Raw genomic sequence first — 22264 nt, forward strand, 5'->3', positions numbered from 1 at the left:
AAAGTGATAATAGGATGAAGCTATTAAAAGCTTTAGTTGAGCTGTTTATATCACCCCATTACTTGAAAAAGAATTGCATATGGAAATATAAACACACAAATCAATAAAATGCAATAAAAAGTTATAGATCTGTTTTGCACACTATTCTATTAGAAAGATAAATGTTTAAAAGAAAAACATATTCACTTCTGATTCAAACTTTTATCTCTAGGCAGATGAAAGCTTAAAACTAAAACTATTCTATTGATTCCTCTCTCTCTCTCTCATACGGTTTGAAATGGAAACTCTATAACCTTAAGTAATTTGCTTCAGTGTTTAATCACTGTCATTGTTAACTCTTCCACCATTATGAGTAACAGAATTAAGACTATTCAAATTCATTTCTCCATGTGGACTTAAAGAATAAATTATCAATCTCTTCATCATTTGTAAGTTTATCAAGTCTAGCTTTCTTTTTTCAGAGTTAAACAACAGGAAACTTTTTATGATGACTATCAATCCCTTTATTTATTTGCTCTTCTATGGGCACGCTGTATTATTTGGACATAAGAATTTAACCACTTCAAACCAAATGTATTTCCCAATTTTTGCTATTACTATCTAATGCTATCACTGCCATGTAAACTTATCCTGTGACCATTTTAAAATGATGTTACGGAAGACGACTACTAGGTATATTCCTCAAATGCCACCTACTGCTACTGCTAAAGACAGTTTATTCACCTGAGCAAAATGGGAGGACTTAGTGAAGATTTTCTTTGGAATCTTAATACCTAATACATGTGCCTAGGCCAGCTGCATTATATGCTTTGAAGACCTTGTATCTCTCTAGTGACTTGCATGCTGTTTCCAGTGGGCCATTTCCATGGTCTAATGAATTCTCTCTTTACTTCTGGAAGTATCAGTATTGCCAACTACCTCCATGCTGGCTTTGCTATTAAATTCTCAATTAGCCTAGAAAATTAACACTATTACACCATTTCCTATCCTAGAAAAGAAAGCTATAGGATCCCCTTTGAGTTCAAGTCTCCAGATAATTATACATAAGTTAATGTATAATACTTAGCTAAACTGATGCTACCCAAGAAATCACGACTCATGGCCGAAAATAACTGTTATTTCACAACTACTATACAGAAGTGAAGAGGTGGCTGGAATCAAACAGGGATTCTTAGAGGCTGGGAAATTCTGTTCTGTCTGGCTTTGTAAATAGTTTGTGACAACTGGTATCTGTGTAAACGGATTTGATGGTCTCCTGGGGGGTCAATAATGTTTACAGAGCTGTTTCTTCAGAGTGGCTGAGCTAGAATTGTCTCTAGGGATCCCTCTGGGGTTACTCAGAATAGCAACATCCCAGCTACCTGAGAGTCTAGGGGCAGAAAAGAGAAAGGGGAATAGAAGTGCTATAGCAAGTACATTAAAATAAATGGATCTCTTGCTCCTTAAGATGCAGGTGCTTCTTAGGGGCATTTGTATCCAAAATGAACCATAAAGGAGGCAGTTTGTTAATGTGCTCTCTGACACTTGCAAACACAATTGGTCACCATTTCTTTAAACTGTTTTTTTTTTTGGAAAGGTTATTACTTATAACATGGCATCTGATTTTATAAATATAGAAAGAACAAAACCTCATGTATATTGCTTCTTTCTTTTGTATATCGTCTATCACCACATTACATCAGAACATCAAAATGATGTGGCATATTTTTTGCTATTAAATAAAGGGAAATTTGATTTGATGATTAAATTACTACAGTAGTCCCAAATTTTAAACAAAAGATGTTATCTTTTTTCAATGGTCAAGAATTTTTCTAAATGAGCATTAGATTCAACATAATTAGAACAATAATATCAGTTAGCGGCTCCTAATAACTTCCATAAATAAGTTAAATGTAGGCTATCTATCTGTACGTGTGTACAAACACTATTTCCTTTACTAAATATTTCTGACTATGTGTTTCCCTTTTTTGTGGGAAGAGGGTTAGTTTTCCACATAGATGCATAGATGGTTTTTTTCCCCCAAAACGTAACAGAAAAAACATCAGAAAGTTCTATGTCTCATAGTGGTCCCACCTAATCTAAGTGTGCACAAGAGAAAAGTTTAGACCTTCCCAGCAGAACACTGGTGTATTTAGATCTTCCAAGCAGAACCACAGTGCATGGGCTCTGAAGACAGACTGCAAGGTTTGAATTCTGGCTTCACCACATAGCTGTATATGACCTTTAGCAGATTACTTAACTTCTCATCAATTTCTCTATCAATAAAAAGTACATAATAATAGCATCTACCTCAAAAGGTTGTTATGAGGATTAAATTATTTAAATTATATAATCTCTCAAAAAAGTGCCCACACAGAATATACACTCAATAAATGTTTGCTATCGCTATCCACCAATGTTAGCTGTTCTTACATCTGCTTTGCTAAAGCAAAAGATTTTCTTATTAAAATATAATAAGGATAAAAATAAAATATAAGAAAAAATGTTCTCATTAAAATATCAGAAGACATGGACATGGAAAATAAATAAAATGCTACCTCATTTAATGAGAAACATACACTAAGGAGAAAATACTTAACTAGGTTAAAACTTGCAATTAATACATAATGGTTTAATAAAGTTTACATCAGATTATAAAACTAATAAATTACAGAAGTAATAGGACTTCAAAATTTAGAAATCTTGACATTAGGAAAGATCTTGAAAGAAAATTCAATCCCACAGAAAGAAAATTAATAGTTTATTTCTGTAAATTCAATCTCATGGCAGGAACATAAGAAATTTAAATAGCATGTTTCTGTAACATAATTTGAACACTCACTGTATTGGCACATGATATTAGATACAATCAGGATCATAGCTAGTAGGTCACAGGCACTTATCCGTCAGAGATTCTAATTTAAGAGTCACAGAAAATTAGGTCACTTTTGGATTCCTGGCTTAAAAAATGCAAACTTGTGACTTGGATACTTATACTCTCTCAGGGGTTTTTTAATTTGTTTTTTTTGCTTGAACAGCCATAGAAGGAAAAAAAGTAACTATAATTTTCATTGGTCTGTATACTCATGGCCCACATTTCAAGTGCTCAAAGCCACACGCAGCCAGTGGCTACCACGTTGGAAAGCACAGACTCAGAGTCTTATGTAGTTCTAGTAAGGTGTATTATATATATCGAGGGAAAGTAAAAAATATATAGGGGGGAGGGGCTGGATGTAGCAATAAGATATTGAAGTAAGGTTTTATAAGCATTTATAAAGTTAGAAAATCGTGAAACCTGTTTATATCACATAATTTACTCATTTGGACATGAGGATTAGACAATCAAACTACATCCTTTACATTCCTATGCATGGTTGTCATAACGTTGACATAAAAATGTCAAAAAGAAGTAGTGAGGTTATTTTATCTTTGATTAAGAAAATTCAATGAGTTTAGTGTACCATGTTTCCAATTATCCATTGGCTACTCATGGAAATTACTCTGTTGGAATTTTATTTGTTTTATTATAAAAAGGCTATTTAAAGTGGTGGTACTAAACCAAATTTTAAAAAGTTTTTGTTTGTTTTATCAAGTTGGAAACAGTCATGAACACATCAATATTCATTCTATTGGGAAAATGGTCAGATATCTGTGTAAAAACTAAGTTATATCATAATGTTTCAGTTTCTAAATTTTAACATCCTTCACCATATGAAGGCCATGAACAAGTAAAATAGTGTAATCTCCTAAAGCCTAGGCTACCTAATTAACTTATGAAGATATCACATAAATTAAGCTTTGTAAAACTTAATATCACCCTATTTAAACCATTACAAATATTATTTAGGCTGAAATGATTGGGAAAACTATCCTAAAATTTGATTAACATAACAGTAATCTTTATTCTTTTTTTCGCCAGTGATATGAACTATTTGGCTACTTACTATATATTTCTAACCTTTTCAGTCTTTCTCAATTTTTCTTGCTATAGGACTAATTTATATGAAGTAATTAAAAATATGAATGAACTAGCTAAGTCTTTCATTTATATAACTGCAAGTAAAATAGGTTTCAGAATTAAATATTTTCTGTTAAGTATAAACACATACCGAGTGTCCACGAATTCAACAATTTCATAAATCACTGATGGAAGGTAACTTTTCCAAAAACAAGCGTAAAGAGAAAAAACAGATTTTCTTTATACGTGCCTTTCATTTTATTGAAGAGCATTTTTACATTTGAAAAACAAAACAGAAGAATCACCAGTCAGATACTAAGTGGAAATAACTGAAATACAATGTTAGTTCTAATGGACGGATGATTGTATTTGGTCTTTTGAAACTTTGAAGTATAGGTAAGTCTTGATCACACAAATTAATAAATCCTAAAGCTGGAGTTAACAATAACCATTACACCCAAATTCTGCAGCTTAGCCCAGCCAATTTTTCAAAAGGTCAGGTTGTGAACTGGAGAAGATCAGGGAGGTCCACCGCATAGCTTTGTTGCCAGGCATCTCTCGTCTGGATTGTTGCAGGCATTTATTAGTATTCGTCAGCAGACTCAACAGAGCAAACAAGAAATTCAAGCACGAATAATAAAATGAAATGCTGCTATATAACCCTTTGTCATTCAGCAAATATGGGACTTTTTAGCTACATTGTTCCTAAACCTGGGTTACTACTTTAATTTTTCTCCACAGTGCTGACTGAATGAGTATGCATGTGTGTTAAATGCAGAGCTCCCCTAACAACTGCAGGACTGCCATTTAATCTGTTGGTAGATGGACCATTTCCTGTGGGAACCCTAGCTATGATTTCCAGATCCACCAAATAAATCTCAGATTAAGATTCCAAATGAAACCTGCCTTTGGCAGATAAAAAATGTCAAGATGGATATAAACAGTAAAATTATAAATTATCTAGGTGTTGCATGACAAACCAATGTTCAATTTTTTTTGTTGACATGTGCCCAGATATCAAAACTATATGAGACATTCATCAAATGTCACACTTTCATAATATTGGAGGCATCATTAAAACTGTTTGACTAAGGACCTCAAAGTGTTTAAGCAGTAACTCAAAAGTATATTTGTGCAAAGTAGAAGAATAAATTTACATATCAGCAGCAGCTCATAAGGGATGGGTAAATATTCTGTTTATCTCTCATTGTAATTCAGGTTACTTTAAATACAAGGTTTTAGGAAATCATTATACTCTATATGGCATCATTACATAACTTTCTATGCAAATGATGTATATTTTATTCAAATTCACCATTTGTTTATCTGAGGGAAAAGAAACAAAAGCATAAGAGGAAAAGGTAGGGACTCTCATTTCATTACTCAGCTGTGACTACTATACCAGTGCCTTGTTAGTCAGTTACACTGCAGCATCATCAGCTCCTTGTTCGAGTTAGCATTTTTAACTTAAAAAAAAAAAAAACATAAAATACCAGAGAGAAAAAAAGCCTGAGAAAAGTAAATTTGTTTCTTTTATAATGTGTTCATTTCAAATGACTTGGGGGAGGGGCAGAGACTTTAAAAAAAGAACAAGGTAATAAAGAACCAATACAGAACATCTTAGAGAGCAAATGGCCTATTAAAAATGCAGAGGAAGTCTCTGATGCTGGTCTTGACTGCATTCTCAGGAGATCAAGGACTGCTTTTTTAATGAAAATTCTTGTTTTGTCTTTGCTCTTCTTACCTGGACTAATGCAGCCTTGTCCTGGTCTTAAACTCTGTCCTGGTTGATTATAAAATATAGGCAATGAAGGTTTCTGAAAGGAAACAATCAAATTTGCTGAACTGAAATCATTACTTTTTTTAACTTTAAACTCTTAAAAGCAATTGAGTAACAGGCTTCAGTGACTCCAAATTTTGCAACATTTGGTTTTTGATAAAGATTCAAAAACTATCTAATCTACCTAAAATAGAAATCTTTTAAAGTATAAATTCTTTACACTTACATTAATCTGTGGAAAGGATACAGAATACTCTCTATAATCCCTATTCCAAATATTAGAATTTGTATACAAGCCTGAATCCTTAAGGACTACGTATTTGTTCTGTCTTTACTATCATTTTTCCTCTAATATATGTTGTTCGGTCAAGGAAATTAATGCTAAATAAACCCTACCTATCTGAATCTGTTAGGGATCAGTATTCATCTGAAAATTTTGAATAAGGGGGAAAATAAAAAAAAACAGGACATTAATTAAAGAAGGAAATAAGGGTATCTTGTGCTTAACTTTGATTATATTTCTATGATAAAAATGCTCAAAAATCAATGAACATTACTACATTTTAGAGTACATCAAATTACCTTAGGTACAGCCAGTGAAACTATATTAAAAAGGAGGATTTAATTTTTAATTAAAAAATATTTAATTAGCAAAAACTAACATACTCAGTATCTATACAAGTATAATTTATCAATATGAACTGATCATTTTTAACTTTTCACCCACTAGCATCTTGATTTTAAGGTACCAAAAAGTTTCAACATGTGAAGACCAGAATCACTCAAAAAATTAAAATGAAAGTCAAAAGAGGATTTTCTAAAATAATTACTTTTTACCTTACATCTTGTCAGCACAATTTTACCATGTGGCAAAGGATTATCAATTTTACCCAAAAGCTATATTTTAATTCAATCATTTAGACTACAAAATATCTATGTAACCAATTTCAAAATTTTATGGCCTGATGTGTTCTGTTTGCTTTTTCATATTCCTCAAGAAAAAAGAAAAACACAAAAGGCAAAACACAAAGAAAAACTGTATCTGAAAATACTCCCCAAAAGATAATAATGTCCTACATGATAGGTTGTTTAAATACTCCAACTCCTACAAGTTGGAGGATTTGGTGATTCCCCTCCAAATTTTTTATTCAACTATCAGATTTATTTATAACCAAAAGTAGGAAATGTAGTCACATCAGCCCTACTCTACAAATAGCCAGTCAATCTGGACCAACTGTGTAAATGGCCGTAAATTCAGTCTACACATCAATGCATATTGATTCAGATCTCCAAAATCAACAAAATGCCAGTGCACACTCAGGACTTTATAGTAAGCATACTAAAGGTGACAAATATAGCCACTATTGAGACCACAACAGTCATCCTAAGTATGATAAACTGAAATTATAGTTTCTGGGAAATTAAAGATTCACTAATATTACATTAAGATTTGTGTTGTAAATATGTTCCTGGGAGGGCCCTGGCATGACAGGGCCATAACAAGAAATGAGTATTTTTATCAAAGAGCTCAGAATCCTAAGGGTAGAGAATTTAAAACAAAGCAAAATAACTTCTGAAAAATTCAAGTAGCTTTTCTATTTAAAAAAAGTATATTCAGATTTTCATGGCCACAAATAAATTTGAAAGAGCTTGAATATTAAAAGTAGAGTTGGATGTCGTTAAATCAAAGAAATAGTCACAAGTTGTACAAAGAGAGGATCACACCAATAGTACAGAAATGGGGGAGAAGGGGTCCTATTAAAAAAGAAATTTACCACTTTTGCTTATTCTTCTTAATAATTTTCATTTTTATAAAATGAAGGACCAAAGGTGTAGTAAGAATTCCAACATGAAGAGTAAAGCCTGAACTGATTTAAAACACTCTACATTTAGTAAAAACAAAAGAAGAAATAAAGAAAGACTCCTATTATCTCATAAACTTTTCTCTTACTAAGATTATGGGTAGGTTCATCAAATTTAGCTAATGCACCACTATAGCGGGGATGTTGACAGTGGGGAGGTTGTGCACGTGTGGGGTTAGGGAGTAGGAGGCATAAAGGGAACTCCGTATTTTCTGCGCTATTTTACTGGGAACTTAAAACTGCTCTACAAAATAAAGTCTATTTAAAAACTTACCAAAAAGTAAAACATACATGATTTATGGCATAAATTCTCAAATATGAAATATTCATATCAGAAATGATAAATCTCAAAACATAGTTCATAACAAACTTTATAACCACTTAGAAAACTAAGTTGTCCTTGTAAACAATTTTTTTTCATTCCATTTTTCTACTGAGGCCAATAGTAGTAACAGAATCATTCACATCAAGCTTAAAAAATAAAGACACCCAGAATCTCATTTATTTCAATAAACTTATTTAAAATAAGAGAAATTTATTTTTTTTTATAAAAGAGTAGAACCTCAATCATTCTTTTACAAGTAGCCTTAGGATTTCCTCTGGAAATGAATCAATCCTTGTTGGCCAGCTGCCAGTAGTCCTAAAACCACTCTCTCAAATATTCTAGATGGTCATGTGTAAGAAGCTACCAGAACTCTATTAAGTTAGGTCCTATGGAGATAAACAGTAAATTTAATCAGACCTCAGACATGTTCTTTTTTAACCCCTCTATGGCATATAGAAATAAAAAATGCATTCTTGAATTCACACTTGCCAAAAGGAAAAGGCACATCGCATGATGCCACCAGTGGGAACATTTTTATTGCAACTGGGATTTCAACAAAGACAAAATTAGATTTTACCCTAAATTAGTATTATTGATTCTACATTATAGTCTATCAAATATACGCTATACTACTTTGAAAAAAATCAAGTTTCTAATGACATTGGTAACATTATATTTGAAGAGAACAGACTGCTTATAAAACTAATAACCATTTCAAATACTATTATTTATGTTTCTTAATACTTTTGAAACTTTTTTATAGACCTCTTTCACAGCTAGATGGAATAACAATGACAGCAACTACCACCATTTATTTAGCCCTGTAAAATAAGTCAACAATCTTTTTCTTTTTTTGCATCTGTAAAAATCATTACCATCACCACACTAGTGAAAATAATTACTCTGGTATGTGAAATACATATTAAATAAACTCATTTCCTGTTTTAGGTATTGAAGTAGGACTTTTACATACACAATCTCGAATCTTCACAACAGTCCCAAAGGAATTATCTCCCTATTCCATACACAAGAAAACCCAGGCTTAAAAATAATTATGGAATTCGCACCCAAGTCCAGGTAGGCAGTAAGTGGAAGATTAAAAAATTGAAACCCAGGTCTACCTAGCTCTGAAAACCTGTGTTCTTCCTACGATAACATTTTATAGAAATTATGAAATGCATTGGTTCTCTAGTGCAACTTACCTTCTGCTTTAAAAGAAACAAACAAAAAAACCAAATTGCACTACTTTTATTTAGGGAAAATATAACATTACTTACTAGTAAGCCAATTATTAAATACAATTCAAGTCCTGTAATTTAACACAGAATGATTAATTATCTAGATACTTTCAAAACCCTGCATTTCAAAAAGTGTCTAATCATAATGCTTAAGGGAATCATTTTTTTTCTACCAGCTATTTTGCTGGTAGAAATGCATGTCTGTTCTGTGCAACCTGCCATTGCCTTCTTCTCTGCTTTAAACATAAAATAGCTTATGAAAATGATATGATATTCTACAATTATATTTTAGTCGCAGTGATCAAACACATTCAAAAGCATCATAAATGTTTTTCTATAGTGTTTCTACAGATGTCTACTCTTATAAAATGCTTGAAAATCATGCAATAGTTTCACATATAATTCAATTACAGAACAGATGGACAAAGGTAAAAAGAATACATACTTTTTGAAAAGAGAGATAGATAAATGAATCAATAATGAAAGAGGTTGATGGTGGCACACAGGTTCCAAATGCCAAGCAAAAATAAATAGTATTCTGACTCAAATAAGACACCAACAAACCACTTAAAAGTTACATTTTGCTAGGTTTCAGTCCTAGATATTTGTTTTGTTTGGTAGAAAAACCATAAGAATCATGGCTACAAAAGAGAATTGCCAGTCCAATTCTAAAATAAAAAGGACAATTTCTTTTTATTTAAATCCAGCAAGATAAGATTTTTAAAATATTTGCTAGCCTCCAATAAACTGCACCATGTACGGACTCTATGAACATCAGCAGTTCTAGAGGTGGTTTTTTATCTCAAGTATTTTTAAGCTTAAAAGAAAATGGTTTAAAAACATATGGTTCATATCTAAATTGAGATAATACATACGTGAAAATAACTACTCTATGTATAAAATACATATTAATTATAATTTCCTAAAATAATAAACCTAAAAATAATATTTAAGAAACTCATAAAATTGAAAGGGTTTTGTCTAAAGCTTCTTCAAGTGGTGTGATTCTTACCATTTCTTACCTTCAATTGGTAAGAAATATTTAAAATATAGCAGACAATATTTAACTTGGGTAGGCACAGTAACCTTTTTTAACCTTTCTTAGGGAACACTGACCCCTAAAGGTTCTAAATTAAAAAAAGTTTCACAATATTGTATATTTAACTGGCATCCAGACCTCATTTTTAACTACATTATTGTAGGTATGTAGACTTATAGGAGACACATTTATTCATAAGTAATACATAAACTATTTCCAATGGACTGTTGTGCACTATAAAACAACTAAATCATTTCTGCTAATTTAACAAAAATCACCAAAATTTAGTATAAGAAATATCCAGAAATTTACCATACTATTCCAAATAATTACTCATGAGAGATTTCTGACCTCCATGCCTTTTTTTCTTACATAATTACACAAATAATAAGTAAATGCTAACAAGGGCTGAACAACCAATCACATAAAAACTCATTCTTTCCGAGGGTTGACTGTACAAATGTCCTTTGATTATAACATTTCCTTTTTTTCTTAAAAATCAGAAAAAAAAAAAAAGAATCCTGAAAAATAGAAAGGTTTCACAAAAGGGCAAAACATCTTTTACTTCTTAAGAAGCCAGAAGACGTTACCGATGCTCACTTGGCAACACACGTTTATTCACTCACATACTGCTTCCATCAACTTAAAAATTTCATTCATTCAGTGTTGTCTTTTTAACTACTTAAAGAACCCTGGACACATTTTGTAGATGTCTTCACCCTTCCTACCTACCAACCTCAGCTTCACATGTTCCAAACTGTCTATACTGACAAAAACAAAGAAAAATGTGAATGGTTGTATCTGTTACATTATACACCTCACCAACTCTTTGACTTCAAATATTTCAGCAGTATTTCTACAATAAAGCCAGGAAAAGAGGCACTTCAGCCTCCTTATGATGAAACTTGTCAGACAATGCAAAGGCCTATCTGTGTAATACAATCTTAATTAGCTCGATTTCCTAAAAAAATAAGTAAAATAATATTACATAAAATAACTATTTATTAGCGCAGACTGTGAACATTAATGTAAGATAGAGCTTTAAAGCAATTCGTGCCATGATAAATCCCAGGAACCGGGATATCAAGGAGATGACCACGTGAGATTTTACTGTTTAAACATATCAGTTATCGCAAAACCCAAAAGATATTACATTTACTTGTTTAATTTTATTTCTTAACAATGTTTCATTAACAGGCCTTTTATATAAAGGAATGCCTTATTCCTATTTCCAGTGTCAAAAAATTCCTGTAAAAATGCAAATTTTCTTAATGATGTTTCAGTCATGGCTATTGTGGTCTGTCCTCCTGCCAACTATTTATGCATCTATGTCATTAGCCCAAAAAGCTTCCTTTCCATAAGTGTTCGAGAGCTTCCGCAGCTCCCTTCCTTAACAGTTTTCCTGGTTATTCGACATTTCTGAGAAGTAGTTCCTCCACAGCCTTTAGCTCTTTAGATATTAAAAATAATTCTTTTGGCTCCTTAAAGATCCTTTTGTCTATAACTTGAACAACATGACTTTCACAGCGAATGTGACCTCTGAATAGGGAACATAAGCAACAGGGGCATCATTATTTACTTCCTCTTTTCTTATTTTGTACATAAATTGAGTAAAACTGCTTGGGCTCTTCAAAAGAAGAATGTTCGCTTGCTTATTTGCATAAATGAATAAAAACAGCTACAACAAGTTAGTTCCCAGCTTCACATCAATACATCCTTAACACAAACTTGAATATAAAGAGTGGATCAAAATTAAGTGTCACAAAGTCTGTTCACGAAAACTATTAACTTTGCGTTAAAAACCTTTAATTATCTTACTCAGATATTGCTTGCTATTACTTTATACACAATTCAATCAGTTGCCTGGATTCTAAACTCATAACAAGCAGTCTAGAGTCACAAATAAGCAGAGAAAGGTTGCTAACAGTGGGCATAAACTGTAAGAAAATTTATAACAATATGGAAATTTTTAAAAACCAAATGTAGGAATCAAAAAAAGGTATACTCAGAAAGCACAGCATTTTTCTATACCTCAAAAGAATGTGTAGCTATTAACTTATTTAGTACAATGATGACAGAACAGTCCCCCAAAATGGCCTTTAACCCTCTGAAAAATGTAACAGTGTGGCTGACATATGGTGAAAAAGGAGCCCTTTTGGGGAAGGGGGAATCAAAAGAGAGAGAGATGCGTGCAATGTTTTGGTAATAATCCTATTTTTTAAGTTATAAAATTTAGAGGAAATAAAAATGATGTACATAAAAGTTTAAGCCTTCAACTAAATGTAATATTATACTCAGAATGATTCATTTCCCAAGGATCCCAGATTCGCAACATTTTACTAGTGGAGACCTCAATTAAAAACTTAACATTTTTAAACCTCTTTATGGCTCTCTCTATCTTGTTCTACAGATGGATGTGCTCTAATATCTCTCTCTATCGTCTCTTTCTCTCTTTTTCAAGCATCTGTCTATCCATCTATCTGTCCATCCACCTATCCACCCATCCACCCATCCATCCATCCATTCACCCATCCATCATCTCTCTATCTCTTTTTCAGGCCGTCTTTGTCTTTCAAACTGCTCTCTGACTTTCTCTCCCTCTGCCTGTGCACATCTTTGTGTATCTTTTTTTCTCTCTCTCTCCTTGTCTCTGACTCTGTCTTCAAGTCTGTCTGTCTGGGAGTATCTTTCTGTCTGCATCTGCACATCTCTGCATGTCTCTGCCACTCTGACTCTCTCTGGTCCCCTCTGACTCCTTCTCTTTGTGGGTGTGTCTTCTGGTGTGCACATGCCTCTGCATGTGTCTCTGTATCCGTATGTGTCATGGTCTGTTTCTCTGTGTGTATGTGTCTCCCTCTCCATGTGTATGTGTGTCTGTCTCTCTCTGTATATGTGTCTACCTTTCACAGTGTGTCTCTTTTCTGAATGTGTCTGTGTGTATGCCTGTGCTTCTATCTCTCTCAGAGTGTCTCTTTTTTCCCTCTCTCTCTCACTATATATCTCTGTCTCTCACGGTGTTTCTTACTCTGGTATCTCTCTGTGAATCTTGGTGTGTGTCTTTCTGTGTATGTCTATATATATGTGTCTTTCTCTGTGTGTGTGCCTCCATACGTGTGTCTGTCTCCCTCTGAGTTTAGTATCTCCCTTCCTGTGTCTGTAGCTCTCTTTCCACTTGTGTTTCTTTCTCTGAGTGTACCTCTCTGTATGCTCTCTCCCAGCCATTCTCTCAATCTCCTCTCTCTATCACTTGGTGTGTATGTGTGTTTCTTTCTCTCTCCCTGTGTCTGTCTGCCTGTTTCTCTCTCGATATCTCTTCCTCTGTGTGTGTCTCTTTCTCTGGGAGTCTTTCTTTGTGTCTCTTTTGCAGTATGGGGGTCTCTTTGTGTGCGCGTGTGTGTGTGCTTGTCTGCCTCTGTTTAATACGTTGGACAGAACAAACACACTTCATTCAGTGCCTTGAACTAGCCCAACACCTGGGGTTTGGTATTAATGCCTTAAAAGTCCTTACCTTTTGACCAGTCTTCCATTTGTACTTCTGTTCTTGTTTGCTCTGGCAAGGTCTCTGGGTTTTGCTCCAAGATTTGAAGCTAAAATAAAGCCAACTCTAGATAAATAAACTTAAAACAATGTATCAGAACACACCTAAACCTTACCTTTGTTTAACAGAGACTTTACAGGATAAATGGTTTTCTAAAATCTTTATAATAAGACAATTAACCGTGTATTTCAACAGGTGAAATTAAACCTTTTTTTCCAGAAAAAGGTTCTTTCCTTCACACTTATATTTTAGTAAATACAGTTTAGGTTAAGCTTTCTAGACATTTTTGCTCCTTTGGTTAGAGAACCATTTAATTTATTTAACTTAAGTCTTTGTCAACTATATAACCTCAACAATTTAAGAAAAATAAAATTTTTACTCTATGTCATAAACTTTACACAAAAATTTCAAATTTATTAATTTGAATTTATAATGTATATTTTCATATAAAACATTTTACACTTGTAAAAGTAATTTAAAAATGCTATTCTAATTTCTGTTAAACATAAAGACTAGCATTAACTTGTGGAATTATTGGTATTTCTCTCTTGCATTTGTTTTCATAATAAACATGATAAAAGCTATGCAAGTTTTTTTTTTTTTTGGCATGCTTTTAAGGAGAATAAAATTAGATTTACCTCACAGCTAGAACTCTGCGTTCTTTAAAAAGTCCTCAAATAAAGCTGTAGTCAGCTTCTCCTTTTCCAATTTTCTCTAAATATGTTGATCTGGAGTTGGCAATCTTTTTCTAAGTTCCTCATTTACTTTTGGATTAGCTGAAAATATAGGAAGTTATTAATATCAAAGAAATATGTTCCAGTCAATGAAGCCATTTCCCTACATATTGCCCAAAAAGGTTAATAATAATTGCAGTCTTTTAATAAGAGATTCATATAGTAAGACATGTAGAAAATACAGTCTTTAATAACCTCTGGAGTATTTTAAAACATGTCTTACAGGCCTTAATGTGCTTAGTAATATACTATTTAAAACCATAATTTTATCCCTCTGCAATATAGTCACTCTTCCTCATCATTTACCCAGCTAATGAATGCCAGCAATTAGTAAAATGTAATCCCATTGCACAATCATTTTAATGCTTTTAGCACTCAGAAAAGTAAACACCAAATTAATACTGCTCAAGCCATATCAGATCCTAGTTGGAAGCAAGCAATTATAGTTCAGCTCCTCAGGTGTAATTAAATGATTGGAATGATTTAGTTCCATAAATGCAAGTTAATTCATAAGCAAGCAACAAATATACTGGGAGTAATTACAAGAAACATTGACAGTCTAAGCAGCGCTAATTCTTTTATGAGCCTGACATAGTAAAATGCTGCCCTCTCCTGGGCATGTAAGAGAACATCTCAGTGCCGAAAACAACAAAAAATGCCCCCCAAAACCTAACTTTTAAAAAGCCACCAGAAAAAAATAATAATAACCTATATCAATTTGATTTCATTCCTTATACAAAAAATTTTAATATATGGCTTATATGTGATAATTTCTACACACCCTGGTAATTAATGCTTTTTCCAATCAATATGAATATGAGTCCCAAAACATACCATGCAATTCTCGTATGTCTAAAGAAACTCAGTCGTTCATATGTGACACTGACAGACTGCAAGCGAAACTTACAGTACCCACCTGGAAAGCCAGGCCAACGCCTATATTCTCTCACTGGTAAACCCTAACTGGACTGTCACAGCTAATAGCTAAACTATGCTTTTATAGGTACTAAAATTTGCAAGAAAAATAATCTCTGGAAAACGAAAACGTAAAATGGATTACTCAGTATTGTGACTACAAATAATGGTCTGAAAGTAATTGTTTTTAGTGAACTTTAATAATAAAAATAAAAACTAGAGCACTGGTATAACGTCATTATAAGCATATTTTAAAACAGGGAGAGTAACAGTACGTAGTACACAAAATAAAATGCATCCTGATTTTACTTAAGCCATTCATAATTTTTTACTTTCTTAGGCTAAAATTCAGAACAAATTGACTTGTATACTACTCAGATGGTTCTTAACTTTCAGAAGCTTATTTATTATACACTTAAGTTGTGCTATAATCAATAAGTCTGTGTTAACACATATGTATTTGTAGCAACTAAACCCAACCAGAATTATCCCTTTGACTTTCTGCAAAACTGAACATATTCTCAAATATTACCAATAGCACAACAAATGTTTAATTTTCTGATAAATGCAAACAATACTTGCAGACGATAATGTTTAACACTAACAATATCTGGGGGGAGGCAGGGAGCATTATTGCCCTTCTAATATGCTTTCAAATGCATTAAAAATAACCATATTCTAAGTCATATGCTATACAAACTATAAAAATAAAATAAATCAAAATATTAAAAAGTCCTGCCACTAAGTTTAAAATGTACATCACATTTGCTTTGCCCTTGATGTCACAGTCTTATTTTTCAATTCATATCTTGTACACTGTAAGTTAATTGCTTTTGGAAAGTACTTATTATTCATGTAAAAATTAATGTGCCAATGTGTTTAAATCCTCTTAAATGACCATTCATGCATCCTTCTTCTTTAAGGTACCAATGAAATCTGTCAAAAGACATCAATGCAAAATGGTCTTAAAAAAAGTTCTAATAGAGATTTTTTTTCTGCTAACACAAGATTTTCATATTCACCAACTTTACTTAAATTTCATTAATTTTTTAAGCTACTTTTAATAAATTCACCAAGTAAAATTTTTAGGCCCCATAGTCTGTCATTTGTGTTCCAGCTGACATTATGAATATTAATAACAGTGTTATCCTGATTAAATAGGCTTCATATGAAATCCCTGTGAATCCTATAGCTCAGACATCTCATTTTTCCAACTCTTTATGAATTTGGATTCAGACATTAAACTGGAAAAATCTTAAAAAACAGATTTAATGGCATATTTGCATATTGTCAAGCAAAAATTAGATGTTCTAATGATTCAAATAATTATAACATATATCTACATATTGTAATAGGAATAGAAGATTTCTGTAAATATGCAACATATTTTACACTTCTATTCATTTTGGGACAAAGGATTAAGACTAATAAAATACTAATTCCTTTCCTTACACTCACCTTAAAGATTTGATATCAATAAAAACTGTTTCAATCAAAAATTATTTCAATGAAAAATTAAATATTCAAGTTAAAACTAGTGGGATGATTTTATAGTAGACATCAGCTAAAGTAGCCTTCTTAACCAAAATGCTAACTTATTACATCACGGACAAAACATAAGTTAATTGCTTTATCATTAGTAATGTATACCAGGTTCAAGTAGCAAAATAAAAACAATTTCCAACTAAAGTTTGTTTATAAATTGTGCTGGAATTACCCATGTTAAAAAAGAAAAACAAAATCTTTACTATAATGGACAGAACATGCTATAGGAGTATCTGTTCAACTGACATCCTCTCCATCACGGATTCCTAACCTCATTCTTCCTAAGTTGTTTTTAATTCTCAAAAGAAGTGAGTCTTATTACGTAGAAGAAAGGAAAAATAAATAATAATTAAGGAAACCACATACCCCCTTCTCTCTCTAGGTACATGGGAATCTAAATATACCTGCCAAAATTTCCTACATTCACCTTATCAAAAAATGTAAATTGAAAAAATTTAAACAAACATCTCTATGCTCTCTAACGTGACTTGACTCTCCTTGTTTACTCAGCAGGAAAACACTTCATGAAACAAAATTTGTTCTTTGACCAGTCTAAATTTTCTAATATGCCTAAAAAACTATAAGTAATTCCGACATTTATCCTTTAAAATTAAACAATGCCTTTTTGATAGAAAGACATTTAAAAATGGGATTTCATTTGCCAATGTAACAACATCCAAGATTTTTTAAAATTTACTTTAAATAGGAAATGCCTTTCTTACCTTCCTCCACAAAAGCCACATTATGGCAAAGGCTTTTGGCTGACTTTGGTTAATGGTGTTTTTTTCATAATGCCTCCTTAGTTTAATCACTAATTTATGTAAACTGAATCCAACAGTGTCAAACTAGGAATCATTTATAACAGTGCCTCATAACCAACTATAACTCTAGAAAACTCCAAACTTTGTATTTCTTAGATTGAGAAATGTTGATAATTTATGCATTGAAATGGTTTCATTAAAAGGCCAAAGGAGAGCACTGTATTTCTGAAAGCCAAATATTTTATCGGATAACTCAACATATACAATATATGTATATGTTCTACTAAAGGATTTTCATCTTATTAGACAAAAGTCTCTCAAACATTCACAGTCCCTGGCACATTCTCTCCCAAAAAGAATTCCTTTCACTCATGTGTCTCACAACATAGCCCACTCCCTACCAAGCTCCAGACAACCTCAGTTCCTCAGAGCCAAAGGAAGCAAGAAGAGGTTTAGGGGGAAAGGATAAGGGGTAAGAATGGCCCCACACCACAGCTATCAAAATTTAAAATGCATATACCATTTGATCCCTCAGTTCCACTACTAAAAAAGTATTTAGAAAATTATGTAAACCATATTTTAATGTACAAAGCTAGTCACTGAAGCAGTATTCATTTGTAAGAGAAAATACTCACGCTCTAGTCATATTGGACTTCTTTCTGTTCCTTGGCCTCACCAAGCTTATTCCTGCCTCAGACCTTCTATACTTGCTATTTGTTCTGCCTAGAATCCTCTTCTCTAGCTCTCTCAACCATTTTTCTCATTCTTAGGCCTTGCTCAAAAGTCATCTCTTCAAAAAGGTTTTGCCTGGCCATCCTATCTAACGTAGAAACTCCTCTCTCATCACATCCTTTATGCTGCTGCCTTCATGAAACTCATTTGTTTAGGTTTTATTTCATTGTTTTTGGTATATCTCAGCCAACTATGTATACACAAGTTACATGCAAGCAACATCCTGGATTTCCTCCTTTATTTGATCCTTAGAAGGGTGTTCGGCATACAATAAGTACTCAGTATATTTGATGGGCAGACAGGTGGATGGATGAATGGACGGATGAGTAGTAGAAAAACAGACCAAACATAAATGTTCATCAATAGAAAACTGGTAAATAAAATGTAGTACAACCATACAGCAAATCTACATGGTTTGTACCACAAATGCAAGGGATATATATGTACTATGTGTGGAAGATTCTTTCAAAAAGTATTTGTTAAGCACCTACATATTATGCGTCAGACACTGTTCCAGGAGTTAGATATAAAACGGCAAATGAGACAAATAAATTTCCTACCCAAAACATGTCTTTAGCCAAAACAATACAGGCACAGAAGATGGATAGATTAAAAACAGAAAAAAATGTAAAATTATACCTATATACACATACATGCTTGAATAGGCATATTATTTTTTTCTAGAAGGATATATAGGAAACTATTACCAGTGGTTACTCTGAGGAAAGGGCCTAAGAGTTGAGGTGGGGAGAGAGAATAAGGGAAAGAAGTATTTCTATTTCATTTTATATCCATCTGTATAATTTGATTTTTTTTACCATGTGCATATATTATTTTTACCATAATTATTAAATATTTACTAATAATCTTGGAATTGAACAGGAAACTTGGAAAGAAGCCACATTACATCTGAGAGATCCAAAATGATTAGAAAGGAAGTAACCTCTATGACTTCCTTGAAACTTTGAAAAAGTTAACCTTTAATAATTATACTTTGTTATGGTTGTTTGCTTGCTTGCTTGATTTAAGTAGAGTGAAAAGTGAAAATTAATATACGACAGGAATCTTCTGGAATAGAAAAGTTTAAAATGAATGAAAGAGTTTCCTGAGAATTAAGCAAATATTTCTTAAAACAATCACATTTCTTCATTCAATTAGGGACTATTTACAACAGTCCTAGTGTTCAGGATTCTAAAGTTTAACAAGTTTATAAGAAATATTAAGTTGTTCTACATTATGACTATTGTATGTTTGTCACAGATAGTTCCCCTGTGTTATACGCTTCAATGATCAAGAAATTACTATCAAAAAAGCTGAACTACTTCCCATCACTCAAGGTCATAGAAGAATACTAAATTAGGAGGAAATAAATATATGGTGTTTAAAATACATGGCTTTCATGTTTTCAAAACTTGGAGGGCAAAACAATACAGCAATTGGAACACCGCAACACTTTTCAGTGCCAGGTACAAATGACACTTTGAGAATGAATAAGGCATTGCTGATAAATTTTTAAAAAGCAAAACTTTAAAACTAGTATTATTTTCAGAGAGTTAATCAGATACAGGATTTTCTAAAATATCCTGAAACGTTTTGCCCCAGGCCAAACTAAACTAAATCACTTAATCTAGCACAGAACACAATATAAAAACAAAGTCAGCTTATAGAATAGTTTCTCTAGGGAACAAACAGCCTGTTTTCTTAAGATTCACGAGGGTGCCAAGTTCTGATGCAATGACACGCTCCTTCACACAAGGCTTGCATTTCCACACAACCAAAGGAAGTTCTTGGCAAATCAAAGGTAAAAAAGTATTAGAGCAAGGTAAATCAATCTATAATGGCAACTGGAATGAGCAACCACTTGAAATCAAATAAAACAACAGCTATCAGAAAATGTCTTTCTAAAATAAAGTAAAAATAATCATATAAGGTCTTAATTAATTCATCATATATCATATTGCTTACTAACAGATTTTATCAAAAAGCCATTTAATAATTCTCTACAGCTGATATAATTTAATAATAAACACTAATAGAGACATTAACAAATAGAGGCATATATATGAGAATCAATATACTCTAATAACAACGGTTATACTTCTGCATTTTCAACACTTAATAGCAATTCATACACTGTATAATTAATACAATGTTTATCTATGCAATTTGCTAAAATTACAGAACCTAATCATTCCCAATGGACAGTGCTGCATGCAAACTATGCATTTCACTTTTTAAATTGTAATGTTAAAGACAACTTCTAGGTTGCAAAATACAACTACTAGAAAAAAAATCTTTAAAGAGAGTAAAATAAATGTTAGGCTTACAGCTCTAATTATTTGTTCAATTTCAAGAAAGTAACAGCCATCAGCTTCACTTATCTGAGGAACTACAAAAGCTCACGTATTCTTAAAGGTTTTTGTTAATGAAAAGTATATAATAAGAATGTGGTCCTAAAATAAATATTCCATAGTTAATATAGAATAAAAATATAGCAGAAAAAGGAAAAATATAACAAGCCAAACTAAACAGAAATTTCCTTCAATAAACATTTTTATTCTTCTTGCATTTAAAATTATAAGATAGTTTCAACCATAAATTATATGTAAGTATTGTACCATCTCTTTTGTTCGTCATACTATAGAGAGTTTCTTAGGAGCTAGAATTATATGTTCACTAAAAATGTTTCAGAAAACACATTTTTTTAAAAAGTCCCCAAATGGCAAATCGACTGAACTAAAAATATTACTTACAAAATCAATAGTAATACAATTGTACAGTGCTGCAAAGTATTAAATTAAGCAACATGTGCTGGTAATTTTTTAAGAGATGTTTTCCAAAAGACAATGATGATCTTTCATTTTAAAAGATAAGAATTTTACTTCTTCCAAGAAAAGTGCATCTCTATGACATGTTGATTCATATAACACAATCACAATTACTGTAAAATGGCTTTATGAATAACTTGACATTTTACACTAATTGTGTAAGAATATCTTTTATAAACTGTGAAGAAAGTCAAGAGAAACCAAAAATTGAACCTTATCCTGTCATAAATATTAAAACTATTACAAAACAGCAATCAAACATTATAAGCCTCCTGGTGGAAGTATGTAACACTAACTATTAAGTATTAACCGGGGGTGTGAGTGGGGGCTAGAGACTGGAGTGGCGGGGAGCAGCAGTCACAGGGCAGGCAGAACGTCGGGGTGTAGATGCAACAAGATTAACTAACATGAACCATGAAGGATAATTGTTGAAGCTGGGTAATGCACACATAGGGGTTTATTATTCTGTTTCTCTATTCTTGTATATTTGCAATTTTTTCCATAACGAACAGTTTAAAATACACATTGTAAAATAAAAGAGAATATACAGCATTATTTATTTTCTAGCAAAAGTCATCAAATAATCTTTCACAGAACCAGCAATAAGTATTCCATTTTACATTAGAATGTTATCAAAAACCCATCAATCTCATACCTGATATATACACACACACAATATATCATGCAACAAATACTGTGCAACGTCTTTCACAAATACATACACACACACCTCACATGGATTTTATGCTGCATGTCATCTAGAGAAAAGCCTACAAATTTCATCTTAGCATGCAGGAACTGACAGGGAAATTTTATCAGCTGAGGGATATGTACTTTATTTATTAAAATGCTTTGGAATTACACCCTGACCTTAAACTTAACAACTTCCTTCAGCAAAGACCTTATGTTACCAACGATCTAGTGCATATGGGAAACAGGGTAGGTACATCCTGTCACCTTTAGCAAACACTTTGCTCACCAAGCTACTTAGAGGCCATCTGCTGCACCCTGAAGCAACATCCTCCTTAGT

At 32.5% G+C, this 22264-nt stretch overlaps 1 protein-coding gene across 14 annotated transcripts in view; it reads right to left on the reverse strand.

The window, feature by feature from the left end:
- Window positions 1-22264, reverse strand: part of MIPOL1 (mirror-image polydactyly 1) — a 313803-nt gene that overhangs the window by 245516 nt on the left and 46023 nt on the right. For 10 of the 14 annotated variants that reach the window (XM_087422434.1, XM_087422426.1, XM_087422419.1 and 7 more), the window contains 2 exons: window positions 14358-14495; window positions 13690-13768 (listed from right to left, as the gene is read on the reverse strand). In XM_087422434.1, coding sequence (XP_087278560.1) covers window positions 13690-13708 — 19 coding nt within the window. In that variant the 5' untranslated portion in view covers window positions 13709-13768; window positions 14358-14495. Of the gene's footprint in view, window positions 1-5681; window positions 5755-13689; window positions 13769-14357; window positions 14496-22264 lie in introns of those variants that run through there. The other 4 variants (XM_087422486.1, XM_087422466.1, XM_087422459.1 and 1 more) reach the window with 2 other exon arrangements.

Source organism: Ceratotherium simum, chromosome 3 (genome assembly GCF_057802395.1).
Source record: "Ceratotherium simum simum isolate JZ-2026a chromosome 3, ASM5780239v1, whole genome shotgun sequence".
In the NCBI taxonomy this organism is placed as follows: domain Eukaryota; kingdom Metazoa; phylum Chordata; class Mammalia; order Perissodactyla; family Rhinocerotidae; genus Ceratotherium; species Ceratotherium simum.